At 39.9% G+C, this 19467-nt stretch overlaps 1 protein-coding gene across 7 annotated transcripts in view; it reads right to left on the bottom strand.

Annotated features, from left to right (window-relative positions):
* Window positions 1-19467, bottom strand: part of adcy7.L (adenylate cyclase 7 L homeolog) — a 155422-nt gene that overhangs the window by 16709 nt on the left and 119246 nt on the right. For all 7 annotated transcript variants that reach the window (XM_018257791.2, XM_018257789.2, XM_041590126.1 and 4 more), the window contains 6 exons: window positions 18567-18664; window positions 17104-17188; window positions 14557-14694; window positions 14397-14468; window positions 12045-12208; window positions 9704-9791 (listed from right to left, as the gene is read on the bottom strand). In XM_018257791.2, coding sequence (XP_018113280.1) covers window positions 9704-9791; window positions 12045-12208; window positions 14397-14468; window positions 14557-14694; window positions 17104-17188; window positions 18567-18664 — 645 coding nt within the window. The remainder of the gene's footprint in view (window positions 1-9703; window positions 9792-12044; window positions 12209-14396; window positions 14469-14556; window positions 14695-17103; window positions 17189-18566; window positions 18665-19467) is intronic.

Here is a 19467-nt window from a genome sequence, read left to right as displayed (position 1 = left end):
CTGAGTTGCAGGTGGTCATCTATTAGCCAGTCTTTAAAGTCGTTGGAGCTTAGTGCTGAGGGGAATAGATTATTAGTGATAGGTGTGAGAGGGGGTATGCATGTACCAAAGCCAAACTTGCTCAGGCAGGCGAACATATAAGGCCAGCTTACTCTATCAAATGCCTTTTCGGCATCTGTTAACAACAGCATGAGGGGAATGTTTCTAAATCTTGTGTGATGAAGGATATTAATTAGCTTGTTAGTGTTGTCTCTAACTTCCCTGCCAGGGATAAACCCAACCTGGTCTAAATCAATCAGTTGTCCTAGATGTCCTTGTATCCTGGTTGCAATGACCTTAGCTAAAATCTTAAAGGTACAATAAATCCAAAAAATGGAAGTGTTTTAAAGTAATGAAAATATCATGTACTGTTGCCCTGCACTGGTAAAACTGGTCTGTTTGCTTCAGAAACATTACTTTAGTTCATATAAACAAGCTGCTGTGTAGCAAAGGCAGAAACTGAAAAAAGGCTATATGGCACAGGTTAATTAGCAGATAACAGATAACACCATTATGTTCTTTGAATGGCTGCCCCCATTGCTACACAGCGGTTAGGGTTTAAACCTAATCATCCTTCTGCAAGTCATGCAGAACTCACTATATTTCCTCCAAGATCTTCCCCTGTCCCTCAGATATCACTCACCGTAAACAATACCACCTTTCATTCCACCAGACAGGCACGCTGCCTAGGAGTTATCTTAGACTCACATCTGTCTTTTTCACCACACATTCAAACACTTGCAAAATCTTGCCGTATTCAACTGCGCAGCATTGCTCGAATACGACCCTATCTCAGTTCAGAATCAACTAAAACACTGATTCAGTCTCTCATCATCTCCCGCTTTGATTATTGCAACTTACTCCTCACAGGTATTCCAACAAGTCACCTTTCACAACTCCAATCTGTTCTAAATGCGGGCGCTAGACTCATTCATATCTAGCTCGCCGCTCAACATCAGCTGCTCCCGTATGCATGTCCCTTCACTGGCTCCCAATCCCTATATTTCATCTCTAATCTCCAAATACACTCCTTCACGAAACCTTCACTCTGATCTGATCTTCGCCTCACTTCTCCTCTGATCACTTCTGCCCATTCTCGTCTACAAGACTTCTCTCGGGCTTCTGCTTTTCTCTGGAACTCTCTGCCACAAGCTGCCAGACTTTCTCCTTCTTTCCAAACTTTCAAGCGCTCCTTAAAGACCCATCTGTTTAAAGAGGCTTATTCGATGTACCTTAATAAATCATTGCTGTATCAAAAATGACAAAGAGTTTATATAATCCTAATGTCTCAATTGTACCCTAACCTTTAGTTTGTAAACTCTAATCTCTAGGTCCTTCTAACCCTATTGTACTCTGTAATCCTTGTTTGTTATCCACCATTTATTCCCTGTTTGCTATAACTGCAGTAAAGCACTGCGTATCTTGACAGCGCTATATAAATAAATGATGATGATGCAAGGGAAGTCCGGAGGCAATCGTCACTGCCACTAGAACTATGTTCATCAAAGACTATACTATATGTGCGCTCATAATTGCTGCAGTGAAATTCTGGACTATAATGTATCCCCTCCCGATAACATACAACCAAATCCTCCCATATAGCCATTATTCTTGCAGAAGACCCCAGGAAATATAATCTGCAAAGCAGAAAAGGGGGGGGGGAGACATAATTTAGTATTAGCAGTGATTAGATATCTGCACCTTCATGTAGTGTCTAAGATAAAATTACTTGATTCCATTGGTGTAGTGAAAGATTAAAGCATCTACATACTGTAATAATAGTAATTATAATAGAAATATATAGAAATAATGTATGTGGGATTGGGAGATGCCAGTGTGGATTGAATCTGATCCATCAATCTGACTCATATGTAATGATTTCAACAACGAGAAATTTGAGATAAAGTATGAAATCCAATGAGTATGAATTCCATAGTTAATTAATAGAAGGAAGATAAAGTGACAGTTTCCACTCAATTCACATTATTAATATGTATTTAATATGATTACAAGATTGTAACAAAACATCTAGATGTAGATAATGATACTATGTATGAATTACAGGTGTGTTTAAATGAATACATTCACGGGGATACTTTTGTTGAGACCTTAAAGGCTTAAAGCATTCATTGTGAAAATCCATTCACTCTCCCTGGATAGAAGAGCTGTTTCCAGGTCTCCCCCTCTTATCCCTAAGGAGACTTTTGAGAGACCCATGGCTCTTAAGTCCTTACTTGAGTGGTTGTGGTATTCAAAAAACGTTGACTTACTGGTGGCAATTTTGTTATTTGCCTTACCTTAATCAGGTGCATTGTTAATGCTTGAGATATGTTCCAGTAGGCTTTTTTGAAGGCGCGATTGGTTTTAACAATATAGATCTTATCGCAAGGGCAGATGAGCATATAGATAATATTGTTAGTAGTGCATGTAAAGTTGTGCATAATTTTACGTTTCTTCCCAAACCTGTCCATTACAAAGTTCACATTATGCATGTACTTTCAAGCTTTATCAGTACTGATATCTTATTGGGTTTAGTGAAATGGCTTTTTACCAGCCTGTCTCTTAAATTCGGTACTCGTCTGCAGCAGGTAAGAGGATGTGGACCTATCATAGTGGCTAGGACTGGATCAGATAGTAAAAAATGCCAATGTCAATAAAAGGCCATTAGTTGTAAAAAGTACCTATAAATCGAACAGGTTTTTCTGTGTTCTGTATAGATTTCTTAAGTGTTTCTAGTAAGGAGTTCCTAGGGGTTCTAATTGCTCTAGAGTAGACTCTCCGAATCACAGTTAGTGAGTAACCCCGTTCCACACATCGAGATGTTAACTCATCAGCCCTTTGTTTAAAGGTTCGAAGATCTGAGCAATTCCTAAGAAGCCATAGGAATTCTCCAACAGGAATTCCCCTTTTGGTGGCCATAGGATGGTGGCTTTGGAAATGTAAAATAGAATTAGTTGCCGTTGGTTTACAAAATAGGTCAGTACATATAATGCCATCTTCCTGCATGGTTATTGTAATATCCAGAAAGTCAATACTCACACTACTGACAGTGTGTGTGAGTTTAATGTTCAAATTATTGCTGTTCAGTTGTTTTAGGAACTCAGATAGTTCCTCCATGCTACCTGTCCAGAAAAATACCAGGTCATCAATATAGCAGAACCAATGTGAAATATATCTGGTATACCGGGTCATCTGATCTCCAATTGGCCTCCCACCAACCCATGAGCAAATTGACATATGTTGGGGCAAATGCTCCACCCATTGCTACACCTCGTACTTGTAAGTAGAATTTGTCATGAAATACAAAAAAGTTGTGATGTAGGCAGAAATCAGTTAATCTGATACAAAACCGATATATTGGCTATCCCAGTCGCTTTCAGTTTCCATGAAATAGCAAATGGCTTGGAGTCCTTGCTTGTGTGTGATGGAGGAATATAGGGACTCAACATCACATGCCACCACAAATGTGTCCTTTTCTACCTTAAAGAAGAAGGAAATTCCCTGGGGGCAAAAACCCTCCCCCCTCCACTGTGTTGACCCTAACCCTCCCTCCTCCCCCCTGGCCTACCTGTCCCGCCGGGCAAATGCCCCTAACTTGTTACTCACCCCTCTGCGCAGGTCCTGTCCACGGGGTTCACAGGCACCATCTTCTCCCAAGCGGTCTTCTTCCTGCTTTGACCAGCGTTTTTGGCGCATGCGCAGCAGGAGCATTTACGGATCTACTGCGCATGCGCCGAAAGTCACAAAGTTTTCTTCGTGACATTCGGCGCATGCGCAGTAGATCCGTACCGGTAAATGCTCCTACTGCGCATGCGCCAGAAGATGCCGATTAATCCAGGAAGAAGACCGCTTGGGAGAAGATGGCACCTGTGAGCTCCGTGGACAGGACCTGCGCAGAGAGGTGAGTAACAAGTTAGGGGCATTTGCTCGGGGGGGCACGTAGGCCAGGGTGGAGGAGGGAGGGGGGCAACACAGGGGAGGGGGGAGAGATTTTTGCGCCCAGGGGGTTTCCCTCTCCTTTAACATCCATCAGTTTTTGTAAGAGGTCACCAGTGTCCCTGATATATGAAGGGAGAGGGATTACAAATCTTCTCAATTTCATATCAATATACTAGTATGCCTTTTTGCAAAGATTGCCATTGCCTGAAACAATTGGGGGCGACCTGGAGGTTTGGATACATTTTTGTGTACTTTGGGTAGCATGTAAAAGGTTGGGGTGACTGAAGTGTCATTATGTAATGCCTTGGATTCACTTCTAGTGATCAAACCTGTTTGAAAACCATCTGTGATGAGATTATTATATATTGATCTAAAACGTCCAGATGGATCACCTGATAATTTCTGATAGCATGAGACATAATGAAATAGTTTAAGAGCCTCTGTAAGGTACATTATTCGTGTCCAAATAACAATTTTACCTCCTTTGTCAGAGGGTTTTAGGATTAGATCCTCCCATGATGTTATCTGTTGTATGGCTATTCTCTCATCCTTACTGAGATTATCATTTCCAACATTAGATATGTTTATAAACATAATTAATTGACCTAAGGTAATTACCGCGGAACTGGTGTTCCTGGGGGACATGAAATGGCTTTTTGGTCTTAAGGATTTGACTGAATCAGTCTGGTCTGCCAATAACTCATTCAAATCCAACAACGCTTTCTCAAATGATGTCTGTTCAGTTGTCAAACTGGCTGATGAATCTGTTAAATCATGTGGATTTTGTGGGTCTGGTGTGGCCAAGAGGGGATTGACCAGAGATTGTTGATCCTGATTGCGATCATGGTGTTTTTAGAGTAAGAGTTTTCATCAACAAAAGAAAAGATCTTTATACAGAGTAAAATGATTAATGTCATAACTTGGAGAAAAGGATAACCCTTTGAATAGACTGTAGTATTGGGTTTATTAGGGAGGATATCTCCCTTATTACTTTGATATCTGCACCTTCATGTAGTGTCTAAGATAAAATTACTTGATTCCATTGGTTTAGTGAAAGATTAAAGCATCTACATACTGTAATGATACTTAGAAATAATGTATATGGGATTGGGAGATATCAGTAAGGATTGAAGCTGATCCATCAATCTGACTCATATGTAATGTTTCCAACAAGGAGATACTTGAGACAAAGTATCAAATATGATGAGTATAAATCCCATAGTTAATCAATAGAAGGAAGATAACTAAGTGTCAATATCCACTCAATTCACATTATTAATATGTATTTAATGCGGTCTGTTTGGCAATCAATGTGCAGACACTGAAGTTCTGTCTGGAGTAACAGTGATCTTAACAATATCACCCATGGGAGGGAGCTCTATGTTGGTGAAGGGGTTGGCAATGGAGGGTGTATGTATGGGTGCCTATTTCAGTCTCCCTTAAACATCACAGGTTTACATACACTTGACTCTTATGCTATCCCCACATTAGACCAAACCTCTGCCCTTGGATTTTATGTCCAGTCGCTTAAAAACTTAATTTTAAATTAATTATGCTGGACTTATTTGCCAATTTATTAAAATTTACATTTTATTAATACACACGAGTTTTTGGATGAAACAGATGGGTAGGTGCAATTAAATGATCAGTTCTTTCTCCCCTTTTGCTTATTACTTGATTAATCTACTTGACCTTGCACACCACCTTCCTATGACTATATTTTGATGTATGGTGCTCCCCTTCCCTCTACTTCTGTGTTTCTGAAGCAAACACAGCAATTTTATCAGTGCAGAACAACACTGCATTATATTTTTATTACTTTAAAGCAATTCAATTTTTTGATGTTACTGTTCCTTTAATATCTAGTTGATGAGAGAGATTGGTCTGTAACTGCCTGGATCTTCTGGGTTTTTATTTGCCTTCAGTAATAGAGTGATGTGCGCTTCTAGAGAATGGTATGTGAAATCAGAATCAGATTTGTAGGGCATTAAAGGCCTTAAGGTGGCCCCCAGACCATTTCGGCAGCTTATCTGCACGTGTAGGAGGCATTCCGACGGGTCTCCCCGATCGATAACAGGCCAAAAATCTGCCAGATTTTGTATCGGGCAGGTTTGATTTTTTTTTGGCGATCCAGGACTGCATTCGCTAGTTGTGCTGTCCATGTCCCTTGTTGCCCTAGGGCCGAACGATCGGATTAACTCGATATTGCCCTGCCTTTGGTGGGCATATCGGTTAAGATCCGCTCATTTGGAGACCTTGACAAACGAACAAGATCTTATTGTGTAAGGCCACCTTTAGCTATGTGCGGATCACCCTTACTGGAGTCCTAGAGCTACCAGTGGAGCAATCTAGGTTAGGTTCTATGGGGACATTAAAGTCCCCTCCTAGTATGTGGAGCAATCTAGGTTAGGTTCTATGGGGACATTAAAGTCCCCTCCTAGTATCAGCAAGCCCTTTGAGAATGCCATTAAGCTGCCAGCAATGCAGGTAAATGCTATGTCTTGGTTCTCATTGGGTAGGTATATATTGCTGCAAAAGTAATCATTGGAGTATCCAATGAACTTTACTAAACACAAATCTGCCTACTGAGTCAGACTTAGTGGATATTACCTTTAGTTTTGCTTTGTTGAGGATGACAACAAAATATCTCTGGGTAGTATTTATTAGACATTTTGGGGTGCTGTGGGACTCCTGTAGGAAGTCACATTCGGATTATGGCCTCTCATTTCGGAAGAGAGAATAATCATTTTTTTGTGGGGAGCTGGGGCCATTGACATTGAGGTTCAGTATATTTAAAAGAGTGCTGCCTTTGGCACTTTGGGGACATGTTGGAGTAGGCATGTTTTGAGGCTGGGGGGAAGAGAGAAGAAAAGAAGCGTGGGAAGGGTAGAAGGACTTACAGATGGTACCAGAAGAGGGGGGCCCTCTGTGTTACACTTCCACCAGCAGAGGGTAGATGGGACAGTCTCCTCTGGGTGGTATTGAGCTGTGAAAGCGTGTTGAGGTGGAGGTAGTGTGTGTCTAATGTAAAGGGTTTTGGGGTCACTCGGGTGCACCTGTAGGTGAAGCAGCCAGAAAAATATAGTGGGGACGATGCAGTAGATGATTGGATTTCCATTTTACTAATAGAATTAGTCCGGTTTAGGTAGTCTCCATGGCATACAGTGAGCATACCAACTAGCGATAATGTAGTTGGTCCAATCTGTATGGTCAGGTGGTCAAATCTTGCGGAGTTTCAGTTGGTCCATGATCCCTTTTAGAAAGCAATGGTGGAGTAACCCAGGTCCTGGTAGAGTTCAACTCAGTTGTCTTCTATCTTGGGTTCATGGCCATCCAAGCCATTTTAAGGATCTCCATCTTTTGGGTGTAGTAATGAAAGCAGCAGAGCAGGTCTCAAGGTTTTCCCGGTCTAGGGGTGGGACCTCTGTGGAACTGGTCAATGCAGATAGGTGTATCTTGTTCCAGAACGAGGAGTTGCCTAAAAAGATCCTCCATTAATTGGCGGGCTTCCGTTAGCTCTACATCCTTCGGGATGCCACATATCCTAATGCTGCAGTGCCTGTTTCTATTTACAGTGTCCTCAACCGCTTTTTTAAATTTCCATTTGCAGTGCAGCAGTGTTGTTTCCAGTTTATGGGTGAGACTGTAGTGACACAACCTCCTGTTTTAGGGATGTTTTTATCTCAGCCAGGAGTGGAGCCAAGTCCGTTATGTTGGGCAGGTCAGTGAGCAGGGATTGGAAAGTAGAGTCCCCATTTGGTGTGACAGGGGAATGCCAAGACTGGGTGTCCTTGTCGGCCATTTTGGCTGGCTCCGATTCCTCTGTGTCATCAGGAGGCTTACCAAAGAATTTCTCAATGTCCTTGGACCTTTTCACCCCAAAAGGTTTTGGGGTCGATCCGGGAGACAGGACTTTGTGTATTTTCCCCATTGTGATGAAGGCAAAGAGACAATAAATATTCTTTACAAGGTTTGTCCACAAAAGTGCGTTTGGTTCAGTTCACCATCAGACCACACGTGTGGTTAAATGTAGCTTTATCAGTAAGTTTCTGACAGATCAAGGTGAGGATTATGGTGGACGGGTCAAAACCAAGAATGCACACCTGTTGTTCCCACAGACTCCGTATTCACTCTAAAGTTGCCAGGCCAATTTCCTGGGCCATATCTTGGTTCCTGACCCAAATATAGCAGTCCAGTATTCATTGGCTCGCTAACAGCTTATAAAAAGGAGATGGCAGGATCTCTAAAATACCTAATATATAATGTAGAAAAGCTCAACATTAGGAAGAATTTACATAAAATGAAAGGTGAGAAGAAAACTAAGGCAGCTGGACCATGGCTTCTTTACATCAAGCATTACATTAAGCATCCAAATCATGGAATTAGACATGGGGTGTGAAAGCTTGTAAAAATTATGGCATAGAGATCCAATAGCAGAGATAGAATGTAGAAAATAAATCTAAAACTCAGGTGAAACTAACTAAAGGAAGAACTTAAAGGAAACACATAATTTATATTATACAAATTAAATGTTGGAGAAACATATTAAAAGAAAACAAGGAAAATCAGAATTATCATGCCTGCCAAGTTTATACACTGAAGTGCTTCTGAAAAGCAGTCTAAACATGCCATTGAAAACTACCGGAACCAACCAGAAAAATTGTAAGTATTCGACAGAGGGCCAAAGAGAGCTCATGGAAATGGAATATAAACCCTCTAAACAGTACATTAAAATTATATGTATAATAAATTGAGCAATTTATTTACGGATTCCTTTTAAAGGAGAAGGAAAGGCTTTGTGCACTTGGGGGTGCCAAATGTTAGGCACCCCCAAGTGATTGTATCAACTTACCTGAAACCCCGGGCCGGTGCTCCTATCAGCAGAAAACTGCACCGGCCCGGGGTTATACCAGTGAGCACCACGGAGTGATCCTCTTTCGTCTTCCTCTTTCTACGTGCTGCTGTGCATGTGCAGTTGAACGAAAATCCGAACTTTAACTAAAAAGTCAGCTAATTTGCTCAACTGCGCATGCGTTTGCCCCGGAAAATTTAAAGAAAGAAGAAGCTGGAAGAGGATCGATCCGTGGTGCTCACTGTTATAACCCTGGGCTGGTGCAGTTTTCTGCTGATCGAAGCACCGGCCCAGGGTTTCAGGTGAGTTAATACAATCACTTGGGGTGCCTTTCCTTCTACATTAAAGAACCAGTAACAAAATGAAACTAAAGGGTTTTGTTTGCATTCAAAAATAATGTACTGTTACTATACACTAGTAACAATTATGCGTTTGTTTCAAATAATAGCACTCTAAATAATAGCAGTCTTCACACTAGTGATGTGTCCCCTTGATTCAATTCACTGCTAAAGTTGTAAGCGTCGAGCAGGTGAGGGGGTGGCTATACCACCAGATATGGCCCTGTCTATAGTTATGCCACTGCACTAATATCTGACAGTTGCTACTTGTGTGTGTTCAAGTGTTACAATGATGCTTTTACCCTTGATATAAGGGAGAAATAAGTACGCAGGCAAAGAAGAACATATTTTAAGTATAAGAATAAATAATGTGACCTACAAGAAAGGGGGGAATTAAAGTGTCTTGGCTCGCTAAATTGCCTCAAAAGGGGAAAAAATATATTTCTCAATCAGCATTGCAGTCAATCAGACCGGTTCCTCAATTAGCATTGTAGTTGCCAAAGTGCATGAAAATCTACAGATTTGTTTTACTCACCTGCCTTGCCAGTAAAACCAGAGTTAAATAATACAGAGAAAGATAAAAGCAGGACATTTTTTGAAAATCTTCCAGGACTCCAATGGGACTGAAATGAGAAGAGTGGTGATTAGACATCTAGATTCTAGACTGATTTCATTAAACTGTTTTCCAATTATATAAATAATTACCCTGAAGTTTGTCACTAAACTAAATATGACACCTTCGCATTCCACATTCTTAATATACACATTCCATCCATGATATTACAAAGAAGAAAACTTAGAACTAATAAAATAGTATAGAAACTTTGGATAACTGTCAAAAACAAGGTTTTGATAAAACAGAAGACAGGCAAAAAAAGCTTCAATTAATATTACAAGCACATTTTTATTTCAACCCATCTGTAATAATAATACTTATTTTTGGAGTTAATGCTGTAAAAAATAGATTTGCAATCAATCGTGAGAATACATAGTTCATCTCGGGGTATTTATAAAAGTGTGTATTTTTTGCACTAAAAACTTGCTGTAAAATAAATGGCACATTTACAAAACATTCTAAATTAATGCCATTCATGGGAATATCAAAAAGAAATAACTGCAGTGTTTATATGTGCCATATTATTACATCAGATTAGCATATACAGTTGCAATACACTGCTTTAGACCTGACATAATTTACTGGGACCAATTCGAGTTGAAAAGAAATTGTGGTGTGAAAAATGGTTAAAAGCAGCAGAATCCAACACTTGTTTTGTAAGCATTTTTATTTAGGAGAAAATTTATTTATATGGGAGGGTTTTAGTCTTATAAATAAATCTGACATTATACAGCATACCAGAGATTGCCATTTTCGGTATTTCATTGTGTTTTACACAACTAAATATGTCCCTAAATCAATTACATTTTTTTTTTCATTTATCCTAGTTTACCTTACAACCTAGTCAGGATTATTAGAAATAATACATTTCAACTCTATTAGCAAAGGTAGTGATAAAAATGAAGTAATATTTATATTAAATTAGACATATTGATTTTCTCTGAATAAGTTAGTGTTGGTCTTCAAATAGGGGTTTGCCAGAACAAACTACACAATACTAAGGATTGTGAACAAAGCAGGGTTGCTCACCTAAGTACATTTTTTGCATAATGAAAGAAAATGTAATGCTAAGTAACTTTCCATCATGCATGTATTTAAAATGTTTTAAAAAGTTATTTGTAAAGCTATCTTTCAGCTACGACTCCAGATCCACAATGCACTGCATGATTTTGTTATTTTCCGTGTTCTTAGATCCGTTAATCACAGTACATCATTATTAGCACACCTTATTTCACAGTACTGTACAATAGAAGGGTGTATACATCAAACATATAAATTACATAATATACCAATCACCCAGGAGATACAGCATACATGCTGTATTATTTTATTTTGTTTGGGCTGCTCCCCTAAAGGGATTCCCTTATTCACAATTTTTTGGGTAATTTGCTCCTCTTATAATTCTAATCCAGGCATGTCCAAAGTGCGGACCGGGGGCCAATTGTGGTCCATTTTCAAATTTACACCGGCCCTAAGCCTCCATCGTGAAATTAATAATAATGAGGCCCCCCAGCACAGTGCGATCAGGAATCCCATAGCAGTAATATTAAGGTACATTAGTGAAATGATCTGCCACTTGGTCTATTCTACTGACTGTGTGCTGAAGGTGTTAGAAATAGACACATACTGGCACTTAGAGACACACTGTTTTCGCATACTTCTTTAGGGCTGAAGGTGTCAATAGACGTACTGACGTGCCAGTACAGTAAACTTAAGTAATATGGCGTCAATACGTTCCAGTATGTGTCTATTTCTAACAACTTCAGCACACAGGCAGCAGTATAGACCAAGTGGCAGATCATTTCATTAATGTGCCCAAATATTACTGCTACGATTACTCGATTCCTGTAATTTGATGTTAATGGTTCAAAGAATTTCAGGCTGAATGGTCGGCCCCCACACATTTTCACCTAACCAAATCTGGCCCTCGTTGCAAAACATTTGGGCACCCCTGTTCTAATCAATAGAGAACATACAAGGCATTGCAAAAAGTCTTGATGGAGGAGGAAGTACCTAAGACTAAGAAACTGCTTTCAATAGCAATTATAAATTCAAATGACGCTGCAATCATTTAACGTTTTTAATTAGTGTATTTTGAACAATGCCTTATAATTTCTTTCATTATGCAAAACATTTAATTTCTTGGCTGGACAATTCTTTTAAAATGTTTCTGAATGAAATAATTATATAACACATTGTTTCAACAGCACTTTAATTAGGAGAGTTACATTTCTACTAAATATGATAGCAAAACCCATACCTGGTTACTGGGAGGTTACTCCTAAATATGCTGGAATGAGTGTGGAAAATAATAACATTATATGCAGTAAATGCAGCTGTCAAAAGAAGTATTTTCAACTCGAAGCACAGTCGCAGGAACATGGAGCAGGCAATGAGTCCCAAAATACAGCAGTATATGTAATACTGTAAAATTAAAAATATGTGTTTCAGAACTCACATTTTATTTTCACTGATAAAAAATCAACAAAATGACATTAAAGGAACAGTTCAGTGTAAAAATAAAAACTGGGTGAATAGATAGGCTGTGCAAAATGAAACATTTTTCTAATATAGTTAGTTAGCCAAAAATGTAATGTATAAAGGCTGGAGTGACTGGATGTCTAACATAACAGATCAGAACACTATTTCCTGCTTTTCAGCTCTCTAACTATTAATTGATGTGATTTGGAAAATTCCCCTGACAGAATCCCTTCAAGAGTAATACATTCTCCAATTATGATTGTGGCATGAAAATAATTGAGCAGAATGTAGGGTTTCCTTGAAAGGAGAGATTCTTGTATAATAGGTTCCTCACACAGAGTTAGCTACCACCAGACCCTTCACACTTAATAAATCAGCAATAGTATCACTCTGGAGAACTGTATCAAACAACCAGTGATCTTTTTACTAGAAAATGCACAACATGTTTTGGATCAAAGATCCTTCCTCATAAGCACCTGAGGAGGGATATTTGTACACTAGATAGCATATAACGCATTGCTTTATTTTGCTTAGGTGCTGGGTCCTAGGTGTTCCAATGTTTGGCTCTGTGTGGTGCTGTGCCTGCCCTCTATCTCCCCTTTTAATAGTCTAGTGTTCTATCTCGACCTTGTAGTTTTGATCCAGTCTATGTAGTGTCTAGCTTTCAAAGATCCTCCCATTTAAATAATTTTGCAACATTAGTTGGTCCAATGATATAAAGTTTTGATAACCCTGCATATGTTTGAATCAAACAGCAAATACTGATCAGTATGGGGTACATTTATATTCAGGTTTCTCCCTGTTTGATTTATACTACACGGTCCAAAAGGAGAGTGTTTCCAAATTGTACTTCTTCCCTTGTTTTGCAGTCTGCTGACTAGTTTTAATGAAGACTTTTGCCACATTTTCTGATTTTGGTCAAGGCACATCTTCATAGCTGCACCAATAGCTAAGTGCTATTATTCCTTTCAATTAGTTCAAGGTTTTTTCCACTTCCTCCAAAGGTCAGCTATGATGAGAGGCACTTGGTGAATCAATGTCAGAGCTGTATCTTATCCATGAATAAAATGTGCTATTTAAACATACAAAAAAATAACATACTTTTTGTGTGGACTGTGCTCTAGGCTGTAATTCAGCAGCTGTTTTCTCACTGTCATTAGTCTCTTTATGAGGTATGCATGTGAATACAATTTGACATCATAGGACTCTATTGTCTCTTCAGTCTCCAGCTTCAACCACAACTTTGTTTAAAAAAATCCTTCTAGTTCCAATGTGTGCTTCTTTTTAACAGTTATTGTACATTGTGCAATTTTTTTCTTGCAAATCTGAATATACAAACACACTATACCTATGCAAATAAAAGTTCCTGCTGAGCATATTTTTTCCACACTGCCCAGTCCAAACTAGTGTGCTTATAAATGTGACTCATGCACGGTGTGATGATCATACGCTTCTGCTGGAAATGACTGAAATGTATATAACTGACCTACTTTGCACTTTGTGATATTTGTCAACTAAGAATAGTGTTTAGGTTCACAGAATACAATTCTGTGCTACAAAACAAAGTAGATGAATAACTGTGCAACATATTTTTCTAAGTATAGTAACAAAGTCCTTGTTGATAGAGGAAAGCTATGTTTCTGTTCCTTGTAACTCTATAGCTCTCTTAAAGGAGAAGGAAAGCTCCAAGAAAATTTATTGCCAACAGATTAGCCACAATAGTGCAAGATAGAACGCTATATTTAGTCTGCAGAATGTTTTACCATACCTGAGTAAACAGCTCTAGACACTGCCTTTGTTTGTTTACGATAGAAGCTGCCATATAAGCTTGGTGTGACATCACTTCCTGCCTGAGTCTCTCCCTGCTCACTTACAGCAGGGATGGGAGGAGGGAGGGGGAGAGGAGCAAACTGAACATGCTCAAGCCCTGCCCTGGAGGTTTAAGCTGAAAACAGGAAGTCTGATACAGAAGCCCATGTGTACACAATAGAAGGAAAGAAATGCTGTGTTTCTTTTGACAGAGGACTCAGAGCAGCATTACTTTGAGGGTTAACTGGTATATCTATATAGACCTTTCTGATAAAGCTTACTTAATTTTAGCCTTTCCTTCTCCTTTAAATGTATAACTTACCGGAATACTCTGGCATTTGCTTTCAGTTGCAAGGCTTGATGCATTGCAGGTCTGGAGAGTCTGATCAAGAGGCTTTAGAAAAAAAGAATCAGAGTCAAATTTACATAGGCAGTATTTCAAGAAGTTAAAGGCTGAAGCATAAATAATATGAAGTGCTCACCAGATTTACTATGGAGATAATCAGCAGGGATCCTAATGTAAGCGCAACAAGTGGAACACGCAGACTAGGGCGAGTTTCTATCATCTCCACCAAGGAGCACAAGAAACGAGAGAAGGGAGCACTCTCATTAAAAAATCGCTGATGAACAGAGAAATCAACAATTAACTTACAGAGCAATGCTTCCACATGCAACAGAACCATGAACTTATTAGAACGTTCATTACTAAATACATAGCTTCCCTAAACCAACAAACAATTAATTTCCTATAGACACAAAACAGAGATACATAGGACAGATATATTATACACAAAACAGTCACTTTTTTATCCTGCCATGTATTCTGGGAGGTTTATAATTTAGATTGTAAAATTCACTGGTGCAAAGACTGGTGTGAATGATGTATAATCTCTGTAAAGTGCTGTGTAAATGTGTTGCTGCTATATAAATAAATGTATTTTTAACTACTATGTTTTCTGGGGTATTATATAAAGGAACTGACCATGTATTCTAGAATGCATTATAAATAATACAGGTCAGGGGCGTGGCCTGAATCTTCATGTGAGCAGATGCATGTGAGCCTCGAGAGCTCCCCTCCCTGGACCGATATTATCAGGATGTTATACGGATTCCTGGTCATATCTAAAGTGTAAAAACAGCCTCAAAAACCTTACTTGGCAGCCACTATCTCAAAGGATACTGATGGGGCTGACTAAAGTTCAAAAAGGGCCCCAGTGGCTACTACCAGGCTCGAGAATTTCACCTGCGAAGACAAGCAAGATGGTACCCATGCCTCCACTTGCACTCCAACTTCACCCTCCTCCACCCGAGCCAATTCTGCAAGATATTCTGCATGATATAAGGGAGTCTCAGGATACCTGCAATAACATCATTAGCTCCAAACCGACAAAATAAGGCTTGACCTCTCAATCATTAAGCATGATCTGCAGAATCTGAGGGATAGCAGCGGTTAAAGAGTAATCGGTCTGGAGGATTGATCGCTACTGGGCTCCTGCAAGAGCTACAATGGCTTGCATCCAGTGGCATCACCAAAATGGAAGACTTGGAGAATCGTCTCTGCCGTAATATTCTCCTCTTCGCAAGCTTCTCCGAGAAGCTGGAAGGAGACAACCCTGAAAACTTAAACGAAGCATGGCTGGCGGAGTTGTTTGATTGCACTAACCATTCTCCCACCTTTGTGGTCTACCAACTAGACCTGGCCGGCCAAGACCATTCATCGCTAGACTTCTCCGGCATGCGACAGAGACACCATTCTTTTGCTGGCACGAAACCGTGATACCCTTAATTCCAAGTTAGCTCTATCTCCATTGACTACACAGCTGAAGTTAAACGTCAGCGAGTGAAGTTCCTGGATGTAAAGAACAGTCTGCTAAGGTGGCCTACCCCATGATATATCTAGCTCGTCTACAAATAATACTGAATGGGGCATCTAACTCACCACAGGAATTGAACACTTGGTTGGATACCCAGAACTTTCCAGTACCACAATAGCAATCTGAGGTATGGCACCTCACCACACTACGGTAATATTGAATTGATCTTAGCAAGCCTACACCTCCCTGCCTTAGCCAGTGACCATGCCCCTGGACATGTAGGATAGCCATTTGTGTCTCTGCCACTCTCTACCCTCCTACAGCAGCAAGAACATTATCAAACCTAACCAGGGTTTCTAGGCCACTTTCCTCACTATTGCCGGTGGCCTTGCTAACTGCTCACCAAGGGCCCAGGAGGGAGGAAAACAAGATACCACCTTTCTTTAGTCACCTGCCCACGGTCCACAGACTGGACCAGGTTTAAGTGCCACAACCTTGCATTCAAAGTTGCTTTTCGGGATGAATTCTACCCCTAGTTGGGGTTTATGGTGGAAGGGGAGCTTGTTCTGGAGAAACTGTTATAAGTTACTTTAAAAGAACAGTTCAGTGTGAAAATAAAAACTGGGTAAATAGATAGGCTGTGCAAAATAAAAATGTTTCTAATATAGTTAGTTAGCCAAAAATGTAATATATAAAGGCTGGAGTGAACAGATGTCTAATAAAACAGCCAGAATCCAACTTTCTGCTTTTCAGCTCTATAACTCTGAGCTAGTCAGCGACTTGAATGGGGGCCACATGGTACATTTCTGTTCAGTTAGTTTGCAATTGATCCTCAGCATTCAGCTCAGATTCAAAAGCAACAGATATGACAGAGGTCCAAACAGCCCCCACCAGCCCACTAAACAGTGACTTTCTATGGGACCTTATAGCAGCCCTTCTGGCATTTGCCAGAACCCACAGATTGCCAGTCTGGGCCTGCCAGGGACCTATAAAGAGGCATAATTATGTTTTCATCCCTTGAGTGAGTTAATGCCCTTTTTTATGCAAGACAGAAATGTATTTGCCACAGAATGACACTGCCCAGAATTAGACAACTTGTTATCTACAAAAACACCAAGATCCTTCTATTGTCCTTTAAATACAGCTGGCTATGTGGCAACATTTCTAAGATGACTTATCTCATACTACATCAATAAGTTTCATGCTTACACTTACCACACATTTATCTGCATAGCACAAAAGCAAGACCCAGATGATAAGTATTGACACCACTCCAAAGGAAATTCCCAAGTTTGCATTCCTGAAATCACATTCATAAAACTGATTTTTATTTATATACCATATCAAATCATCCTGTAAGGCTCAGTTACAGAAGTACAATCTAACAAATGCCTCATGAATAAAACAAATAAAAGTGTGTCATGTCATAACATTATAATATTAACACCACCCACCTCCCACCCACTCCACAGTACAATTAAAAGACCACATAGACATCAGTGCTAAAAAAGGTAACCCACACACAAGTTATAAAAATGGGCATTGATGGGCAGGCCCACTTATAAGTTAAAAAAAAACTGTGGTGCCAGGGACCTCCATAAATTTTTTTTAAAAAAAATTGGTGGTCAGGTTAAAAAAAAAGTTAAAAAAAAAATAATTGGTGATCAGGGCCCCCCTATAAGTTAAAAAAAAACAAAAAAAACAATGGCGCCCCCCCATAAAAGTTTTTTTCTTTTAAAAACATTGGTGGCAGGGCCCCCCTACAAGTAAAAAAAAATTGACCAGATCCCCCCAAATTTTTTAAAAAATTGCTTGCTGCAGGGGGGGCCCGACTAATCAAGTAAGTGAAGCATGGCCTGGCCCCCCCTTAGACACAAAACCCTGCGGGCCCGGGACAACTGTTCCCCCTGTGACCCCTGATGGCGGCCCTGATTACCACAACCATATGAGTTGTAAAGTCAGCGACTATCTGATAAAATAAAAGATAATTGCTAAAGCAAAAAAAAAACACATGCGCTACTCTTCTAACTGTCCCCTTGCTGTCTATTTTCTCAGGTTATTTTGCTATGGTTTAAGAAATAAAGGAACAAAAACTGGCACAGTAGGGCAAGGGTAGAACCCTTTCATATTCATGTCTGTGCAAAGGCTCTATCCTGGGTTAACTTGCCCTATTATGCCAGTTTTTGTTCCTTACTCATATTACTAAGGAGGGGATTGATTGGCACAGTAGGGCAAGGGTAGAACCCTTTCATGTTCATGTCTGTGCAAAGGTTCTATCCTGGGTTAACTTGCCCTATTATGCCAGTTTTTGTTCCTTACTCATATTACTAAGGAGGGCATTGACCCAGTTTACACAAAACACCCAGCATAGCTAGGTCAGGGTGTACTGTTGGTTCGTCTTTATGTTACTGTACAGGTGTGAATGGGCACTATAATGTCACAAAATACAATACAATACAATAAATGAATGAATCTCATAGATGTAAACAGCAAGATGAAAAGTCCTCTTCAGTGCAATTATATACACCTACTTTAGCCCTGAGTTGTAACAGCAAACATATGGGCACTTCTCAAGTGATGGGAAAAGCTCTTTTTTCTGCCCTACAGATTCATTAGATCATTTGCAGCTGTAATGAACTGTAGCACTACCATGATTATGTTAAAGCTCACTGACTGACCTGGGCATGACCAAAATCTGGATCAAGAATATGCCCAAGAATATCAAGCTGGCACACAGGAAGTAGTTTCGGATACAAGGTATTCTGAAGGTGCGGTACTAGAAGCGGAAAAAAAAATACAGATTATAAATTTATTCTATGCCGACTAATAATTTCATCTTTATCAATTTGAAGCCACACTGATTCTCACTAATACAATTGTGGCCAATATGTATGGTTTATTTTCAATGATTTATAATTCCCGTACATCGTTGAATTTATTTTAATCATCCTTTTACCAGCACATTCCTATCTGCAAATTTCACTGATACCATTCTTGCAATTATTTCATGTATCATATGTTTTAGTCAAGTGCCATCATAATTAAAATTTGTATTTTGTTTCTTTATACATTTAATATCAGCTGCAATGGCTGCACCTAAGCAGTAGGTAAACAAGCAGAATCTGCCTCATTGTCATGAGACAATAGATAAGTTTAAACTTTTAGGGTCTGGCCACATGGGGAGATTAGTCGCCAGGCAACAAATCTCCCCTTCTTCGTGGCGACAAATCTCCCCGATCTGCCTTCCGCGGCTAAAATGAAAATTGCCTGGGGGCAGGCACTTGGAGCGCTTTGTTTGCCCGTAATTGCCTCACGAGGAAACTTCGGCGACTTTGGAAAACTAAGTCCCCCGAGTGCCTGCCCCCAGGTGATTTTCATTTTAGCCGGCGGAAGGGAGTGAAAGGCAGATCGGGGAGATCAGTCAGCCTCAAGAAGAGGAGATTTGTCGCCTGGTGACCAATCTCCCCGAATCTGCCCGTGTGGCCAGACCCTTAAAGCAGCCAGTTGGCCAGTCTTTTAACAACATACATTTTGTAAAAAACATGAGGCTACACTATATGTCCTCTGTTTTTGTCTTTC

Source organism: Xenopus laevis, chromosome 4L (genome assembly GCF_017654675.1).
Source record: "Xenopus laevis strain J_2021 chromosome 4L, Xenopus_laevis_v10.1, whole genome shotgun sequence".
Taxonomy (NCBI): Eukaryota; Metazoa; Chordata; class Amphibia; order Anura; family Pipidae; genus Xenopus; species Xenopus laevis.
This window is presented reverse-complemented; position numbering and strand designations above follow the sequence as displayed.